The sequence below is a fragment of the Euleptes europaea genome, chromosome 6 (genome assembly GCF_029931775.1).
Source record: "Euleptes europaea isolate rEulEur1 chromosome 6, rEulEur1.hap1, whole genome shotgun sequence".
Taxonomy (NCBI): domain Eukaryota; kingdom Metazoa; phylum Chordata; class Lepidosauria; order Squamata; family Sphaerodactylidae; genus Euleptes; species Euleptes europaea.
Genome location: NC_079317.1, coordinates 58,589,190 through 58,610,023, shown reverse-complemented (window position 1 = coordinate 58,610,023; position 20,834 = coordinate 58,589,190). Strand labels below are relative to the sequence as shown.

General features: G+C 39.9%; 1 protein-coding gene across 1 annotated transcript in view; it reads left to right on the top strand.

Moving 5' to 3' along the window:
* FUT8 (fucosyltransferase 8) overlaps nt 1-20,834 on the top strand; it is an 80,220-nt gene that overhangs the window by 46,826 nt on the left and 12,560 nt on the right. The window contains exons 6-8 of the mRNA XM_056851287.1: nt 8,386-8,632; nt 14,384-14,560; nt 20,100-20,250. Of these exons, the coding sequence (XP_056707265.1) occupies nt 8,386-8,632; nt 14,384-14,560; nt 20,100-20,250 (575 nt within the window). The remainder of the gene's footprint in view (nt 1-8,385; nt 8,633-14,383; nt 14,561-20,099; nt 20,251-20,834) is intronic.

Sequence of the window (20,834 nt, the reverse complement as noted above, 5' to 3'; positions counted from 1 at the left end):
TTCAACTTCAGTCTTCAGGTTTGTAGAGTCTACTGTTTTAGATAGCATTTTCAAGATAAAGGGAGGAGCCACAGCTTAGTTTAGAGCCTGTGATTTGAATGCAGAAGGCTCCCTCTTGATAAAAGGATCTCTGATAGCAGGGCTCATCAAAGAAAACTAACTGGGCTAGATAGACCAATGGAGTGACTCACTATAAAAGAGATGGTATTTCAAGGCTGCAGTGTTATGCAAAGTGACATGGGACATGACCCAATTAAATTAAATGAAGAAATATATGAATGATCGGACTTGGTGTCACTGAAATTTCCTGGTCTCACTGGGTTTTGAAAAGGTTTTTAGTAGAAATGAATAGAAGATCTGATTTTATTTTTAAAACAGAATTCTCTATTCTTACATGCTAAGTAGTGCAGAATCTGCAGCAAAATTGGGTGCTCTTTATAATACCACTTTCTCTGTTTTTTTCTCTCCAACCTCTCTTGTCACTTTTTGGCTGAGGAGATGCTTGGTGGGGGGACGACAACAGAAAGAGCAGATAAAATACAGTCACAACAGTAATAGCAGCTTTTGAGGAACAGAAAAGCCTTGGCTGAATGCAAAAAAATCAGCTGCCACCATAGTGCTGCAAAGCACTCAAAGCTGGAGAACAGTATGTTCCTTTGACTTAATGCATTTGCCAGGATAAACACCCATGCCACTGACGAATTGGCAGTGCTTTTTTAAAAGACTGGTCAAAAAATTGTAGAATTTCAGTTGTTTGTGGGGGGGGGGGGGATGTCATACATTGGCCTGCACAGTTCCTTCTTCCTCATCAACATCACTCTTCCAGTCAGTCTCTTGCCTAAGCAGTCATCTGCTCATGTCAATTTCATAACTTTGTTGTTACTTGCCCTTCAAAATTTATTCAGTAGCTATTCTATTTCTCATCCTTGGTAGATTGAGTTGTTTTGTTTTGAAATCGTATTTGTGCATTCAGCAAAGATTTTCTGTTTTTGGCAGTTTCTTTTCTGGCTAAAATGTCAATTTTGCATTCAAGAAAGCGTATGTCTTACCTTAATTAAACATACATCTTACTGAATGCAAAACTGACATTTTACTTATAAAAGGAACGAAGTACAAAAGATTAAATTTATTTGCCTATTCATCTAGCTTAAACCCTCCTGCAGATTTTCTTGCTTCACTTGCCATTAGAGCTGCAAAATTTTCTTCTTTGCAGCCTGTGTGTGTTTAAAACACATACCACACACAGAGAGGCCATCACAACAATGATTTTGATCTTATAGCACACATCATTATCTTTTGTAAAGACAAAAAGAATGTTTTTACCTATTAAATTGCTATGGTAAGGGGGTTCCTTTTCTGGCTTCAAATGAGGATATTTTGATATAGGCTGTTAAACTAAATAAAGATTGCATTTTATTAAATCAGTGTTGAAGTTAATGCAGTTTGAATGAAATTTGATTCCTTATTGGCAGAAATTGTAATTGAATCTCCCTCAGCCAACTTGTAGGTGCAAAGTACAAATTTTAAATAATTAAACAAGATGATGGTAGCAGGCCAAGGTGTCAGAATTGAAATACCTGTAACTGGGGAAAGGGGGAAAAGTTCAAAATGCATTGGGCTGAGTGGAAGTGGTGTCCCCCTCTATACCTTGCTCCCAAAACTGCTTGCCCAAAGCTGTATCTCCTGATGAGACTTTAGGACTGGCAGTAATGCTTTTCTGTATTGCTGTAGTTTTATTACAGTGTTAAACGATAACTTCAATAAATTATGCTGTTGCGTGCAAACCTGACTGAATAAAATAAATAAACAAATAAGCAACCTCTGGAGGAGGTGGTTAGAAGATTAATTAGGAATCTGCTCATTGATATGAAGATTACTGTGAATTAACTTCACACGGGAATGAGAAAGAGATGCTCACTCTGCCAAAGTCAAGGATTTGGTTAATACTTAAATAAAAATACATAAGAGCAGCTGTACTGGATCAAGCCTGTGGTCCAGATGAATTGTGGCCAAGCCTATGCTGCTGCAAAGATAAGCCTCTACCTCTTGCTCTGGCACTGGTATCCACAGGGTCATAGCCTGTAAACATGGAGGCTCCATTCAGTAATCATGGCTAACAGTCATTCATGAACCTATCCTCCATGGACTTGTCTTAGGGGGAATAGATCTTCCACTATACCATAGAGATCTAGGGATTGCTAAAGTATTGCGATCATTCATGCTGCCACTTCTGTTTACGCAACCAGAAGTGACTCCTAGTCCTGCCCCCAAAAGCTTCTGGGGGTTGCTAGCCAAAGGCTAACCTTCTTAAGTTGTCTTTTAAATCCAACTAAACAAGTTGCCCTCACAACATCTTGCAGCAGTGAATTCCACCTATTAATTACGTTTGAATTTTTTAAAAAAAGTATTTTCTTTTGTCTTTCTTAAATCCTCTGACCAGCATTATGGGGGAGAGAGATGTATAACGTTATAAACCTCTCTAATATCCCTCCTTGCTATCTTTTCTCTCAAATTGAAAAAAAGCCCCAAACTCCTTAGACTTTCCTCTTATGGAAACCTTTTTGCAGTGCTACAGCATCCTTTGTGAGATATAGCAATCATAATTGTTCATAGTATTCCAAGTGTGGGCCACACCATAAATCTATATAAACACATTATAATACTGTCTGTTTCAGTTTCAACCCCTTTTCTAATCATCTCTAGCACAGGATTTGTATTTTCTGTTGCTGAATCACACACTGAATCAGCATTTTCATCAGGTCATGCACCACAACCTCAAAATCTCTTCCTTGGTTAGTCACTGCCAGTTAAGACTCCATCTATTTATATTTAAAGCTTTTCACTCCAGGGTGCCTTAGTTTACAATTAAATTCGATCTCATTTGCAATAATACTCAACCAGTCTGGAGAGCTCTTTTGGAGCTCATTATAATCCTCTTTGGTTCTCACCATACTGAATAATTTGGTGACATCTGCAAATTATGACACTTAGCTGATCACCCCCATGACAGGTAATTTATAAACCATTTAAATAACACTGATCCTAGTATTTACCCTTGTGAAAGTCACTGTTCATTTGCTTTACTCATGTCCATTTACTCCTGTGCTCTGCTTCCTAATTTTTAAATTGTATTAGATTTTCAATGTATGACACAAAATATAAATACAAAATATAACACAACACAACATTTCATGCACAAAACTACATAAAAGCATAATTCATAAAATGCTTAAGGAACACTTACCTTATTATTCTCTTACCTTATTATTCTAAAACAGTATAAACAATGCTTAATGCACAATAAATTTATCTGAACAAAAATTACTTCTCTGGGCCCTTTGATAATATATTAATGTAGTTAATAAGTCTATACATTCAGCCTTGGAAAGAGGTCCTAACATTTTCAATTTTGCTGCTATTAATCTGAAAGGGAGAATTGTCCTTAAAGATAACCCAATAGAATGACTTCTGGATTGGGGGTATGTTACAACCCAGCTTTTCACTATCCGATTTACTGATTTCCAAAAGTGTTGACTTTTTGAACATGTCCAAAAATATGTTTAACAACTGTCATAAATAAGCCACATCTCCAACAATGATCCCGTGTATTTCTATATATAGTGGCAAATGTGCAGAGTGAGATACTATTGAAAAACATTTTAAAAAAATCTTTTGAACTCAGATAGGTTTAGGTACCACACAATTCCGATTCTACCTCAATTCCACTAAATTAATATTGTTCTGTAAATCCATACTCCATTTTCTAATATAATTTGAAAGAACAATCTCTAGATTTAATAAGGAATAGATTTTAGTATTTAAACCACCAGGCAGTTGATCAGTGCTAATTATAAGCTCTTAGGGGTGTTTTTATTCTTAAACCACTATAATTCCTCAATAAAATGTTTGCCAAATGTCAGATCTGGGGGAAAAACCACTCTGATATAACGACTTTTTAAAAACGACTTCTTCATAATTTGACATCTGATGACCCTTTACCAGATTTCTCATGACCTCCAAATTATTCTTCCAAACCTTCAGTTCATCTGTATTCGGAATATTCTGTGATTGCCCATTAATTAATGCAAGGTTTAATGGAGTAAAGGCCAGGGCTTAAAGATGATTTAACTTTAGACCATTCCAAGCATATTGCTTTTAAAAACTGGATTACTTAATTCTAATCTTACCTGCTAAAACCAAATTAAATCCTTTAATTGAAAATTTCTTGCATCTTGTTAAAGGTTCCTTCCTGTTAACAAGCTTCTAATCCACAACAGGATTTATTGACTTAATCAATACGATGAGTTTACTTTAATTTTTTGATGGATTTTGTCACAAGTTTTTTGGAACTTCAAGTTTATGGTGTCAAGTGTAGTGGGTTTCCACACAGGAATGGCTTGTGTAGTTTCCCTGTTGTTGCTGCAGCTGCCGATTAAGCATAGTGGCAACTGGTCTTCCACTGTACAGGCTTACAATCATAGAATCATACAGTTGGAAGGGACCACCAGGGTCATCTAGTCCAACCCCCGGCATAATGCAGGAAATTCACAACTGCTTCCCCCCCACACCCCCAGTGACCCTACTCCATGCCCAGAAGATGGCCAAAAAAAATCATCCAGGATCCCTGGCCAATTTGGCATGGAGGAAAACTGCTTCCTGACCTCTCAGTCGTCTCCTCTCCAGGCTAAATATACTGAGCTCCTTCAACCTTTCCTCATACGACTTGGTCTCCAAACCCCTCATCATCTTCATTTCCCTCCTCTGGACATGTTCCAGTTTGTCTACATCCTTCTTACATTGTGGAGCCCAAAACTGAACACAGTACTCTAGGTGAGGCCTAAGAAGAGCAGAGTAAAGCAATACCCTCACTTTACATGATCTGGACATGATACTTCTGTTTATACAGCCAAAAATTGCATTTGTCTTTTTAGCTAATGCATCACACTGCTAACTCATGTTCAGTGTATGGTCTACTAAGACCACTAGATCTTTTTTGCATATACTATAGCCAAGACAAGTCTCCCCCATCCTATAATTATATATTTGATTTTTTTCTACCTAAATGCAGAACTTTACATGTATTTCCTTTGAAATTCATTTTATTAATTTTAGCCCATTTTCCAGCCTGTCCGGATTACCCTGTATCCTGGCTCTGTCTTCTACCGTATTTGCTACCCCTCACAATTTAGTATCATCTGCAAATGTAATAAGCATCCCCTCTATTCCTTCATCCAAATCATTTATAAAGATGTTGAACAACGCAGGGACCAAGACAGATCCCTGAGGCACTCCACTTGTCACCCCTCTCCAAGAGAATGAGGATCCATTAACAAGCATTCTTTGGGTGCCATATGTCAACCAGTTACAGATCCACCTAACAGTAATAGGATCTAAACATTTTACCAACTTGTCAACAAGTATATTGTGTGAAACCTTATCAAAAGCCTTGCTGAAATCAAGATAAACTCTGTCCACAACTTTCCCTTGATCCAGCAAGGTAGTAAGTTTCTCAAAAAAGGTGAGGTTAATCTGACATGACTGTTCTTGAGAAACCTGTGCTAACTCTTCGTAATCACAACCATCCTTTCTAAATGCTCAAGGACTGACTGTTGATTTGTTCTAAAACTTTTCCAGGTGTAGACATCAAACTGATAGGTTGGTAGTTACCCAGATCCTCCTTTTCCCCTTCTTAAAGAAGGGGACCACATTTGCCCGCCTCCAGTCTTCACCTGTTCTCCAAGAATTCTCAAAAATTATTGTAGTTTCCTTATCCCAGTTCCCTGGCAGCAGCTATCCCTCCCCCACACCACAGGCACCTTTAGGTTTTTTAAAAATTGCCAGTTGAATATAATGATATTGATATAACAGCATGATTAACAGGTTTACTGATTCCCCTGGTTTCATATTTTCATCAGTGAGTCTCCAGTACTTTTTGTTGCAGAGGTAGTCCTTTCCCCTTGTATCTCTGCTACAAAACGTGCTAGGTTTTTTTTTTACCCCAAGCTGGGAATTCAGAAAACCCATTACACATACTGTGATATTTTATTTTATCAATATAATGATTTCAACTGCCAATTAACTTCCCCCTCCGTGGTAAGGAGAGAAAATGGCTGTTTTGAGAACAGGAAGAAGTTAGGGTCACACCAGCAGTAGCAAGCAGAAGAAAAGTATCAAGGTGTTGAAGAAATCCTCTGTTGTTACTTTCTGATTGGGATAAAGGATTTATTCAATAAATGGTTTCTTCAACACGTGGATTTTTTCTTCTGCTTGCTTTGACAACAGGGCATGTTCATTTATGTTCTTGATAATTTTATCTTTAGTAACATTTTTCTCAATTTACCCTGAACAGATTAGGCATATATTTTGGCCTTGTTTACAGCAGATATACACATGACAATATCTCATTTATTTATTTGCATACTAGCTTTTTTTTTTTAATTTCTTGTGAGACATGACTGCTGCATGACCTAGTAGATAAGGAGTTTTGGACCCTTCTCTCTACTGTGCTTTCCCCCTGAAATCTTTTCTTCTTAGCCATTTTATCCTGATTTTAGATATTGAGAAGTTTAACAATTTGTTTTAATTTGCTATTACTCTTGGTAATAGGCTTTAGTTGGGCAATAACTCCAGTGATTTGTTTCAAGATTGCTTTTATATTTTCATAGTCTTGTGTATGTTTCATAAAGACTAAAATGAAGAAATAGTAAGGCAGTTGTCAACAAGCTTGCAAAGAGCAAGCCCCTTTACATAGAGATTTGTTAGTTGAACAAAGATTTGCCTTGAATAATCAAGTTTGTTATGCAGTGGCCCAATCATTGGTGCTCTTTTCCATAGCTTCAAAATTTCTGAACATGTTACATCTTAACTGGTGATAGCTGAGGAATAAGCTTAATTTGGGTACTATCAGCTTCACATTCGTAGCTACCATTCAACTTTTTAAGGATTCATAGAGATAAGCTAGTGAATTTATCAGATAGTTTCAGCTAATCTTGAATTTCCACATGCATCTGATCTCAGCAACCCTTAAATTTTCTGTAGTTAGCATATGAAAGCTGGACAGTGAAGAAAGCTGATAGGAAGAAAATAGATTCCTTTGAAATGTGGTTTTGGAAGAGAGTGTTACAGATTCCGTGGACTGCCAAAAAAACAAATCAGTGGGTTATAGATCAAATCAAGCCTGAACTGACCCTAGAAGCTAAAATGACTAAACTGAGGCTGTCATATTTTGGTCACGTTATGAGACGACAAGAGTCCCTGGAAAAGACAGTCATGCTAGGAAAAGTTGAGGGCAGCAGGTAAAGAGGAAGACCCAACAAGAGATAGATTGACTCAATAAAGGAAGCCACAGCCTTCAATTTGCAAGATCTGAGCAAGGCTGTCAAGGATAGGACATTTTGGAGGACTTTCATTCATAGGGTTGCCATGAGTCGGAAATGACTTGACTGCACTTAACACACACACAGCATATGTACTCAACATGGTATTTTTATTTAGGATATTTCTATGCCACCTGCTGGAGGCAGCTTACAATTAAAATGTCATAATATTACAAACGAGTCATTGGACATACATATCATAAAAACTATCCATAAAACAGATGCAGACCATTAAAAAGCTGGTAAGATATAAAACCCCTAATTAAAGCCTGGGTAAAGCAATGTGTTTTGGAGTGACAGCTAAAAGAAAGTAAAGTAGGTACCAAGTAAGCCTCAAAGGGGGGAGGACATTCCAAAAGCGAGGTGCCACCTCAAAAAATGCCCTATCTCTAGTTGCTACTTGCCTGACCTCTGAAGGCAGGGGCACAGAGAGCAGAGCTTATAAGACAGATCTTATCTGGTGGGCTGAATAGTATGGAAGGAGACGGTCCATCAGGTACCCAGTACTGAGTGGATCCATAATCAAATTCAGGAGACCTTGAAGGCCCACAGATTAGGCAAAATTTTGAAATTCGGCTTACTTTCAGTAATGTTTAATAGAGCCATCCTTGAATCATCAAGATCACCTTCATACTTAGCATCCATGAATTGGTCATAAATGTCAGTCTTGTTCAGACATTGTAAATTCTAGACTTGCTTTTAACTTTCCTTTGACATCTCTGTGAGGTTTATTTTTTTTCCTTTATGTATTCATCATCTCAATAATGGTAGACACAGAAAATGGCTGTGTTTAGTATTGTTGTTGGTTAGATCCCTAGTTTGAGAATCAAAGAAGCAAAATTGTGAGTTATATGAACCATGTATTCAGAAAAGTACAACATTAGATCCCTACTGTGAACAGTTTGGATATTGTGCTTCTAGGTAAAAAATGCTCTCCAGAATACATGTTTGGAATATTGTAACCTGCATTCATGAACAGAAGTATTTCATTCCTATGATGTCTTTACAGGAGAAGCAAATGATAAAGATGTTCAAGTAATAGAACTACCAATAGTCGACAGTTTGCATCCAAGACCTCCATATTTACCACTGGCTATTCCTGAAGATCTGGCTGATAGACTAATTCGTGTCCATGGAGATCCTGCAGTGTGGTGGGTCTCACAGTTCGTCAAATACTTGATTCGTCCACAGCCCTGGTTAGAAAAAGAAATGGAAGAGGCCACAAGGAAACTTGGTTTTAAACATCCAGTTATTGGGTAAGAATTTTTATGAAAATGAATTCTACAATCTTAACCCCATTTAGAAGTAAATTCAATAAAAATCAGTAGAACTTAAAGAATCTAGTCCAGCATCCTGCTTCCATCAGCGACCTGCCAAATATCTCTGGAGAACTGACTACTCAAAATGCACCAGAAAAACAACAACATTGTCTTCTTGAAATTGAACGTTGCTCTTTGTTGCTTCATGCTAACAAACCAGTACCTGAAGACATATGTATGTCTTTCTGTGTTTGTTCCTAGTGTTTAGTACTTAGGTATTTATCTACTATATTTCTATACTACTTTACAATGCTGCTTAAAGCAGTTTACAGTAAAACAAGTTAATTATATATGTTAATTATATATATCCTACTCTTCCTTCTCCAAGTAGTCCCAGTTGCTGAGTGCTGGCATTTAGAATTCAGAGGCATACTGTGTCTGAATATGGAGATACTATATCCTCCATGTATTGGGAGGTCTCCCAATAGTTTGCTCACATTTTTCCTGACCTAAATCTTCCCCTTAAGCTACTCTTTGTATGTACTTTCCTCCAAAGGACAAGCAGCTTGAGAAAAGCGGTCTAGATTGGGAAAATGAATGGGGGGGGGGTAAATATTTCCCACCTCTTGTTTGCCCACCCTAATCAGATTTGTAGTTCTTGCAGCTGGATTTAGTAATAAAAAGGATGAAGTCTCTCAGTGTTACCTATAGCATGGCACTCAAGTAGTGGCCATCACCACATTTTGTGTTAATAAGTTCCATGGGCCGTGTATGTATCATATTAAGATGCATTTTTGTTTCCATGCCATGAATATACTGTCAATCAGTTCCATGTGTTGATCTCTATGGAGATGTGAAAAGGAGAAAAAATTATCAACTCCCTCAATGTTTATAAAAGGGCTATTAGGTCCCCCTTTAGTCCTTTTACAACAAATAAAATAATATAACACTTCACAAAGATGGCATATAATCTTGAATAATTGAATAACAGCCTTAAAATATTGCTATATTGATATAGTACTGTAAAGATGGTTTCAGTGGGCTCTCTGAATTTATTTGTTCGTTGAATTTTTATCCTGCTCTTCCCAAACGAGTCGGGCTCAGAGTGGCTAACAACATTCTATATCATTAAAATTGGCGCCTTCAGTCCTCCCTTAACAAACTGGACAGCAGCAACAATGGTCAATGTAATACTGCAGTGGGACAACACAGGAATAAACAGCAGGGGATCATTTCCTGAGAGGTCCAGCAGGAAGGCCAACCGATACACTGCCCCCCACCATAGGTCTGGTGGAACATCTCCTTCTTACACGCCCTGCAGAACCGAGTCAAATCCCGCAGGGACCTGGTCTCACTCGACAGAGAGAGTTCCACCAGGCTGGTTCCAGGACCAAAAAAGCCCTGGCTCTGGTCGAGGACAGCTGGATATGTCTTGGGCCAGCTTTCCCAGCTTTTATTTTTTTAAAAAAGTCTCTATCCCCTTCCCTTGTGGAGATATGCCCTTTCCCTCATATACTAAGCATGTACAAATATTCACATATAGGAGCTAAGAGTCAAACTATATGCATTGGGACAGCCAATTCTCTCTGCTATTCTCTCTGCTAAAACAAGACCAGGAGCTGACTGTGGCACCGAACATGAATTGTTAACATCAAAAATTAGAATTAAGCTGAAGAAAAACATCAAAAAATTCATAGTGCCAAAATACAATCTATGCAACATTCCCTAAAGGTTTAAAAACCATGTTAAGAACAGCTTTGCATTAATAAGTTCAAGTGAATGTGAACCAGAAGGTCTATGAATTGAAACTAAAGATATTTTCAAGGAAGAATGCACAAAGACTATTCCTGTAGCCAAAAGAAATGAAAAGCCTTGATGGATGACCGAGGAAACTTTTAAAATTGCTAAAGATTGACAAGAAGCTAAAGTAAAAGGTGAGAGAAAGAGATTCAAGAGTCTAAATGCAGTGTTCCAGTGACTTGCACATAGAGACAAAGAGAACTATTATATTAACCAGTGTAAAGAAATAGAAGAGAATTTTTAAAAAGGAAGTATAAGAGATCTGTTCCAACTGATCCAAGAAATCAACAGGAAATTTAAAACATGTTTAGAAATGCTGAAAGATCAACATGGAAGCACATTGTTGTGGGTCAGCCAGCTGAAGCTTCTGCCAGGGATCAGACTGCTGATGCTTCCTCGGGAGTAGATCTGAAAACTGCTGCCAGTGACAGGGAAGAACCACAGCAGGCAGATGACTGTGCCCCATGCCTACAACCACCCAGGGCAGAGGACTCACCTGGGCCCAGCAGCAGCCCTCCACCACCGCTGCAGCAGTCATGCCCAAAAGTTCAGAACCCTCCTCATCCAGTATAGGCGAAGTGCTAGATTGCAAGCCCATCTTAGAGCTCTGACAGCTGATGGCAATGAGGATGATGAGCTCCCTCACAAGGACTGCTGAGTCAGAGGAACCAGCAACACTTGGGTCCTCTTAGGCTTATTTAAACAAACGTTAGCAGCAAGGCTGACTTGGGAACAACTTGTGTTTTCAATCTACGCTACCCGTGAGTTACCTGCTTGGAAACCTTCGTGTATCTTCCACTTTGAACTCAACTTTGACAATTCTCTTGCACTCCATTTACCTGTTTCTGACCCTCAGCTTACCTTTGAACTTGGACCGGACTTGTATTACGTTTTGGCTGTCCGTACCTGGACTCTCTCGATACCTCAGTTTTGAAATCAGACTGCTCTTGACTACGCTCCTCTGCCTCTGGCCCTGGGACCTGACATACATTAACTGAACAGGACAAAATAAATAAAAGATGGGAGCAATATACTGAGTAACTGTACAGAAGAGATGAAAGGAAGACAGATTCTTTCCAAGAATAATCTTTTGAAGAAGAACCTACAGTTTTAAAAAGTGAAGTGAAAGCTGCACTGAGAGCAATTGGGAGAAATAAATCACCAGGAGCAGATGGGATATCAACAGAGTTATTCCAAGCCACAGAAACAGTCCATCAAAGTTCTTAACAAGCATATGCTAACAGATATGGAAAACAAAACAATGGCCCACAGATTTGGAAATGGTCAATTTACCTTACAGTTCAGAAGAAAGGAGGTGTCAAAGACTGCAGCAACTATCAGACCATCACATTAATTTCTCAACAAAGACTTTTTACAACAAAGACCATATATGGAACAAGAAATGCCAGTTGTTCAAGCTGGATTCAGATAAGAAAGAGGCACTAGAGATCATATTGCAAATTTACATTGGTTTCTAAGCATACAAGAAAGTTTCGGAAGAAAATCAACTAGTGTTTCATAGACTACAACAAAACTTTTGACTGTGTGGATCATGAAAGCCTATGGCTGGTTTCAAAGGAAATAGGTGTGCTACTGCATCTGATTTTTTTGATGCGCAACCTGTACTCTGAACAAGAGTCTACTGCTAGGACAGGATATGGAGAAACAGAATGGTTTCCAATTGGCTGTATTTTATCTCCCTATCTCTTAAATGTATATGCAGAACATAAGGAAAGATGGATTAGATTTAGATGAAGGTAGAGTGAAAATTGGAGGGAGGAAGATTAACAATTTCAGATTTGCCGATGATGCCACATGACTGGCAGAAAATAGCAAATGCCTACTAGTGAAAATTAAAGGAGAAAGTGCCAAAGCAGGACTACAGCTGAATATGAAGAAGACAAAAGTAATGACTACTGGGGAATTACTCAACTTTAAGGTGACAATGAGGAAATTGAAATTGTTCAAGACTTTCTATTCCTTGGTCTAGTGGTTAAGAGTGGTGGTTTGGAGCGGTGGACTCTGATCTGGAGAACTGGGTTTGATTCCCCACTCCTCCACATGAGCGGCGGAGGCTATTCTGGTAAACTGGATTTGTTTCCCCATTCCTACACATGAAGCCAGCTGGGTGACCTTGGGCTAGTCACAACTCTCTCAGCCCCACCTACCTCACAGGGTGTCTGTTGTGGGAAGGGGATTGTAAGCCGATTTGAGTCTCCCTTAAGTGGTAGAGAAAGTCAGCATATAAAAACCAACTCTTCTTCTCCTCCTCCTCCTCTCCATCATCAGCCAAAAGGGAGACTGCAGCCAAGAAATCAGAAGGAAATTGAGACTGGGAAGGGCAGCCATGAAGAAACTAGAAAAAATTCTTAAGTGTAAGGATGTGTCACTGGCAACCAAGATCAAATTAATTCATGCCATTGTATTCCCTATTATTATGTATAGGTTGGAAAGTTGGGCAATGAAAAAAGCTGATAGGAAGAAAGTAGATTCCTTTGAAATGTGGTGTTGGAGGAAACTTACAGATACCGTGGACCGCGAAAAAGACAAATCAGTGGGTTCTAGATCAAATAAAGCCTGAACTGTCCCTAGAAAGAAGCTAAAATGACTGAACTGAGGATATCATACTTTGGACACATTATGACAAGACAAGAGTCACTGGAAAAGACAATAATTCTAAGAAAAGTTGAAGGGAGCAGGAAAAGAGGAAGACCCCACATGAGATGGATTGACTCTATAAAAGAAGCCACAGCCCTATGTTTGAAAGACCTGAGCAAGGCTGTTAACAATAGGACATTTTGGAGGACATTGATTCATAGGGCTGCCATGAGTCAAAAGCAACTTGTCAGCACTTAAGCCCCATTTGTTCTTCCTGTTTCTAACTCATATAGTGAAATGGGCACTTTACCTCCCTATGCTTTTACATAGGCACTTTTCTCGCATCTGATGTAGAATGTAAATCAGGCTAAGGAGAAAGGAAAGCTTCAAACAGCACCAGTAAGGGGAGAAGACTGTTCACCTGTCACCCGTGTGCACATTTTGTTGTAAAGATCAAAACCTATCCCTGTGCATTAGCTTGGAAAGGGGCAGGAGTATGAATAAACAAAACTCAGTTTCCTCCTCTCATCTAGAATGGCCCTAGTGCTTATGATATTTAGAGGCAGAGTTAAATGTGTTTTACTACAAAAATGACCACAATTTCTATTCATAGTTGAATATACTAACTTTATCAAACTTTGGGTAGCTCCTTGGGCTTACTTTATTTTTGAGTTTCATTGTAGCCTACAAAGTCAGTTGCTGTTAGAATGTAATTATGTAATATGTGGTTTTCAATCTCATTAACAACAAATCACTTATAGTTTCAAATCTGTTCTGGCCATTATGAATGAAATAAATGACAGGCCATCCATTTACTTTGAAACCAAGATTTAATTGCTAAAGAAAGTTAAAATTGGGGTTATAAGTGGTGTTTTATTAAATTTGAAAATAACAATTTATGGAACTATCAGACATATGAGTCCCCTTACATTAGTGTAACTTGCTTGCTTTATAGTAGTCAAAAGTGGAGTAAAAGGGTAGTCTGTCTTGGACTGAATTAAGCAATTTATCATCCTTAAAAATATGCATTTGAAATATATGCATTGTCTCAACACATATTTTACATTCTACAAATTGACAATTAAATTTTAACCTAGTATGTATGTATATAACCATCAGTCTTAGCCGGTTCAGCAGTGGATGTGATTCCACAGTGACATGCATAGAACACATTAGCATTTGGCCTCCAAATATATATATTACTTGTATTTGATTCTCAAAGGTAGAATAACATACTTTCCCGTATGGAACCATATAACCACTCTGTGCCCTGTGGTTTCACACATTGTTTTCAGATGGTCTTTTAAGGTTCATTCTGATGAGAGCAAATCCATTTTTTTAAATTTCCAGCATTCATGTCAGAAGGACAGACAAAGTGGGAACTGAAGCAGCATTTCATCCAATTGAAGAATATATGGTACATGTTGAAGAACGTTTCCAACTGCTTTCCCGCCAAATGCATATTGACAAAAAGCGTGTTTATTTGGCTACAGATGATCCTTCTTTGTTGCAAGAGGCAAAATCCAAGTAAGACCATCTCTATACATAATGGATGCAAAAGTGAATTTATGTAAAGCAAATGTATTTAAACATGATTTGTTCAGAATTTGTAAGTGGGACAGTAATATTTCATGCTGCCCTAAATCATTTTTAATATATACATAATCAGAGTTATTGATACTGAATAATCTCTGACCATTTTAATTCTTTTGTTTTAAAACTTAATATAATTGATTTTTGTCATTAGAAATTCAAAAAGAACTTGCAACTGTTACTTAAAAACTAAGTAATGATTCAGTGACAATGAATAGTTTTTGCACTCTGAAATGATCGCTTGCAAGAAAACGATAGGTTCAGAAAATTAAAATGAAATTGTTGAGTAAAGAAGATCAAACTGATAAGAAGTACAAGTAATTTGTAGATGAGGGTAAGCAATTTATCTGCAATTAATGCTGGAATTTTACCAACAGGTTTTAAAGGCTTCCAGTACTTTACAACAGGGTCTAATACCTTTAATTGGGATTTGCTGATTGATATAAAAATTGGATTGGTTTCAATTTATTGCTCAATTTATTATTATATATTACAGTTTCAATTTATTGTTAAACATATTCTAGGACAGTGGTTCTAATGTGACAAAATCTGAAACACTATTATATAGTGGGGCTATGTAGCTGTGTTCTGTGTAGGACGATTTAGGGGAATGTTCTAAATCTACAATGGGATACTGTATGTTAGGGAAGGTAGCTGAAAATGCATTTCTGTCGCATATTTCAGTTGTCAAAGCTTGTGTTGTTGATCCCATTTATAACTATCAGTCACACATGTTATCACCTTGATCACAACCTCTGTGGGGTTCCTGGATGCACCGAGAATTGCAGGAACACTGTATTCATTTCAGTGTCACGGAGAGAGTATAAGCTTGCAGCATCTCATTTTATGCACTGGAATGAATAGATCAGGACTAATAAATGTTGTTTCATAAGTGTAGAACATAAGAGGTGTGCTGCTGGATCAGACCAGTGGTACATCTATTGCAGTATCCTGTTTTACACAGTTGCCAACCAATTGTCCTGGAGGGCTAGCAAATGGGGGATAGAGGCCAAGGCCTCTCCCAGCCTCCTAGCACTAGTGTTTAGAGGTTTATGGCAACTGAATGTGAGGTTCCTTTTAGTCATCATGGTTAGTTATCCATCATTAATGGATGCATCCTCCATGGATCTTCTTTTAAAACCATCTATGTTAGGGTCCATCACTATATTCACTAACAGTTCTACAATTTAATTACTCATTGAGTGAAGAACTACTTCCTTTTGTCTGACCTGAATCTATTATCTATCAACTTCACTGGTGTCCCCAAATTCTAGTATTATAGGAGAGTGAGAAAATTTTATTTTTAACCTCTTTCTCCATCCCATATAAAGCAACCTCCCGCCCCCAGTAATCCATTATCTAAGCTGAAAAGCACCAGTCTCCTCTTAACATTTCTTTGTAGAAAAGGTGCTCCAACTAGGGCTGTTGAAGGGAAAATTCGGTAAAATTTGGATTCGGCAAAATTCGGCCCATTTTTATTCGGCAAATGCCGAATTTCAAATTCCCCCCATTCTGTATAGGGAGAATTCGGCTTGAAATTCGGCATTCTCGAATAAATTCGGCCGAATTTTGCCAATCCGGGCTTTCCGAGTTATGCGGTCTGAAGAGGGCGCCCCTCCAGACCCCATAACTCTGGACCCCCTGAACCAATCCTCACCAAACTTGGGGTTTTTTGCCAGGAGGGTCCCTTCAAGCCACCCTGAAAGTCTGGGACCCAAAAATGCCCCCCCAGGAGCTGTTCAAAAAAACTCCAAAATGCAAAAAAAAAAAAAAACCTCCATGCAACCCTATCATGGGGGGAAAAGTGGCCGGGTTAATTAGTCTGACCTAGTTTCCCAGGCTAGGTGTGAAAAAGGTGTGAACAGAAAAGGAAGTCAATTTGAGGTTTTTTCCCACGGCTCTGGAGAGGGGCATTTTTGGAGGTAGAGGTCCCAAACTTCCAGGGTAGTTTGGAGGCACCCTCCTTGCAAGAACACCCAAGTTTGGTGAGGCCTGCAAGGGGCAACCCCCCTTCTTCATTAAAACCAATGCAAAAAGTTTGCCGATCTCTTCCACCATGAAGCCCAGTGCGTGGTGAGGGAGAGGAACACGTGCTGTGCATGCTGGCTTGTCCACAGGTCAGATGTGAAGTGCATAGTTCTCCCAGCAGCACGGGACAGCTGTGCCTTCACATGCGCCCTGGCAGCCCTGTACAACGAGGGCACAACTGATTGTGCCATCGTGGAGCGAGATGGGAACTTGTACCAGGGCGCCAGGTAGTGGATCAGCCTCTGGAAGGCAACCTTCTTCACTAGACGATAGGGTAAATTGTCCACGGTGATCACCTCACCGAGGAGACGAGTCACCTTTCTCGTTGCTGCCCTAACCCCACCTCTTGGCGCCCTACTGATGCAACCCTCAACAAACATCTCAGAAAGAGTCATTTGGTGTCCATTCTCTACCGGAGCCACTGCACAGGGTGCAGCAGGGCGAGCACTAGGTGAGGGTGGTGGTCGCCTTTCCCCTGGGCTGGCTCTTGGCCCCTCAGCCAACGGAGAACCAGTCTCTCCCCCTGAAGAAACACCGCGCTGTGGTGCTTCCTCAGATGGTTCTGGAGAGCAGAGGTCAAGAGATGACGGACATCTCTCCCTCGACAGACCTGCGCCCTGCCAGCTCTCACTCGGCGAACCATGGATCATCCTCTGGTACCTGGAAGAACTTCCAGACAGGGGATGTTAAGTGGCCCCACACAGCTGGGCTGCTGTGGATGCCTTGGGAGCAGCCTGCCTAGAGGTGCTCAGGGCAGACACGTCGTGTCTAGGGAACGTGGGGGGAGATGGCAGTGGGGGAAGGGGTTGAGATGGCCTCCGCACGTCTGGGTGCGCCTCCATCTCTTCCTCTTGCTCCTCCTTCATTAATGGCACAGCTTCATCCTGGGGAGGAGTGACCAGTGGGGTACCACAAGGGTCTGTCCTGGGACCGGTACTATTTAATATTTTTATAAATGACTTGGATGATGGAATAGAGAGCATGCTAATCAAATTTGCAGATGACACCAAGTTAGGAGGGGTAGTTAATACCCCGGGGGGTAGGGTCAGAGTTCAGAATGACCTCGATAAACTGGAGAGCTGGGCCATAAGCAGTAAAATGGATTTCAATAGGGAGAAGTGTAAAGTACTTCACCTAGGCAGAAACAACATAAGGCACAGGTACAGGATGGGAGATAGTTGGCTTAACAGTACATGTGAAAGAGATCTGGGAGTCTTAGTGGACCACAAACTGAATATGAGTCAACAGTGTGATATGGAGGCTAAGAAGGCCAATGCAATTCTGGCTGCATCAATAGGAGTATTGTGTCTAGATCAAGGGAAGTAATACTACCACTGTATTCTGCATTGGTCAGACCCCACTTGGAATACTGTGTCCAGTTTTGGACTCCACAATTTAAGAAGGATGTTGTCAAGTTGGAGTGTGTCCAGAGGAGGGCGACTAGAATGGTCAAAGGTCTGGAACCCATGTCCTATGAGGAGAGACTTAGGGAGTTGGGTTTGTTTAGTTTGGAGAAGAGAAGGTTGAGGGGAGACATGATAGCCATGTTTAAATATTTGAAGGGATGTCATGTTGATGAGGGAACTAGCTTGTTCTCTGTTGCTCCAGAGACTAGGACACGGAGTAATGGATTTAAACTAATAGAAAAGCGATTCCTACTAAACAGTAGGAAGAGCTTTCTGACGGTGAGGGCTGTTCGACAGTGGAATGTGCTGCCTTAGGGGTGGTGGAGTCCCCGTCTTTGGAAGTCTTTAAGCAGAGGCTAGATGGCCATCTGTCGGGAGTGCTTTGATTGTGGGATCCTGCATGGCGGGGGGAGGGTTGGGGTCACTGGGGATGTGGGGGGAGTTCGTTGTTAATTTCCTGCATTGTGCAGGGGGTTGGACTGGATGACCCTGGTGGTCCCTTCCAACTCTGATTCTAACTCCTCAGGTTTGCCAAAAAACTGGTCAAAAACAAATAATAGAACCATTATCCATAGCTTTACTAGATAAATGCCCAGTAAGATCTCATGAGATAACATTCTGAGATCTCAGTGCCCATTTTGGGGGTTGCTAGACGAAAATACCAAGACCACGGTTACACAGGCCGGATAACCTACAAGAACCAATGAACTCTGACCGTGAAAGCGTTCGACAATATTTTGACCACAATAATGTTGCCAAGCTGTCCAAGCCTTTGTTTCTGTCAGTCAAAGGCATGGCGAGGGGGAAACTGCAAAAGGTAAAAGATGGAAAGGAGAGAAGGAAGCAAGGGAGGAGAAGCTGAAAGGGGAGAGAACAGAAAAAATAAGTAGGGATCCCATCAAAAAAAGGACTTATTCCAAAGTGGTCCTGTTGCCCATGATAAATATAAGAGCTTGAGAGCATCCCACTGTGAATGGGATGTACAGTGAAATTCAGGGCTATAACTTTAAGTGATATAGACCATGAAGGGAATACTGGCTGCTTCTTATCCAGGTCAGACCTGGTTCCTTAGACCCCCTGTATTGTTTGATGAGCGGAAACAATCCTTGCTTGAGTTATACTCAACTTTTTGTAGGGAGTCTTCCCTTGGCCCCTTTTTAGGTATCTTAAGCTGTATCTCTGTACCAACAGAAGCAGAGAACCTAGCAATGTCGCAAATCCCCTGTTCTGGTTTTAAGAGCCCCTTTGAATGATTTCCCAGTAAAGCCCTGATACAAAAAAGAAAGACAAAATAGGTAGGGAGAGAAGAAAAGGGGAGAGGCTGTCATGGGAAGGAAGGAGCAAAAGCTGAAGACTAGGGGCAAGTAAAGATAGGTGGATATTAGGGTGGCCAGCCCTGTGGCTGCAACCTCCAGGAGCTTTTGGGAGTAGAGCCTGAGGAGGGAAGGGCATTGCCAGGGAGGGGCGGGATATAAATCCAATAAATAAATAGAGCATTGCAAACACCAGGATGACACTTCCAGATTATCATCCAGATGTGATGTCACTGTATCTGCAACACTCTAGGAATTCCTCCAGTTGCTGTGGTAAAAATCAGAAGTGACAACATGGCCTTTGCAATGTCATCCCCTCATTTTTCTCCTGCTGCTGGGTTGAGTTTGGGTGATAAAATGTAAGAAGGGGAGATTCCCCCCCCCCTGTGGTGGGCAAACTAGTATACCTAATAAGTATAGAATGAAGCCAGGAAAGGGAGGTGCTATGGGGGGGGGGGGAGGAAATAGTATCAGAAGGTAAATACAGGGGGGGAAATAAGATGCCCCCTGCAACGTCTAGTGTGTCCCCGCACTTGTAATATTCATGTATCTCTCTCACACAGCCACACACACTCATACCCATATCATCAATCATTGATTTCTGTTGAGAATAATCTAATAAAAAGCCTCAAATCTAATTTCTCATCATGCTGCAGGATATCCTGACAGCAAAATGTATGCTGATTTAAATATTGTTTTATTTGATATTATGATGTATTTTTCCAGATACCCAAACTATGAATTTATTAGTGACAACTCCATATCGTGGTCAGCAGGTCTCCATAATCGGTACACTGAAAATTCTCTGCGTGGTGTTATTCTGGATATACACTTTTTGTCTCAGGCAGACTTCCTGGTTTGTACATTTTCATCGCAGGTAAGTGATTATGCATTATGGTAAACATTTGTATGTCTGTAAACCAGTGGCACAAATAATAAAGGGCTACCTTTATACAACAGTATGCAAATATTAACACAGAGACAAATGATACAGATACTATAAAGACTTATTCTAAATCATTATGTTGTTTTAGTAAAATCATAACTGTACTGTACATCTCAAGAAAGGATATTGTATAAGTGGAGAAGGTACGGAAAGGGCATGAAATTATGGGGGATTATAGCATTTTCCCTGCAAAGAAAGGTTTATAAGATTGGAGCTTTATAGTTTAGAAAAAGATGACTGAGAAGACATGGTAAAGATTAATATAATTATGAACAACGTGGAGAGGTGGAATAGGGAATTTTTTTGTCAGACCCCTAGGATGTAGACTGGGTCAGGCTGGGGAGTGTCATCCAATAGATTTGATTGATTAACGCTTTAAGATTAGCAAAGTAAAGTATTTCTTCATCCAAATTATTGTGGTGGACTTCAGTGCAGCAAAATGTGATGGTGACAGCCACTAGTTTAAATGATTTTTAAAGGGAGTAATCTGATTTACGGAGGATAGCCAGGATGTT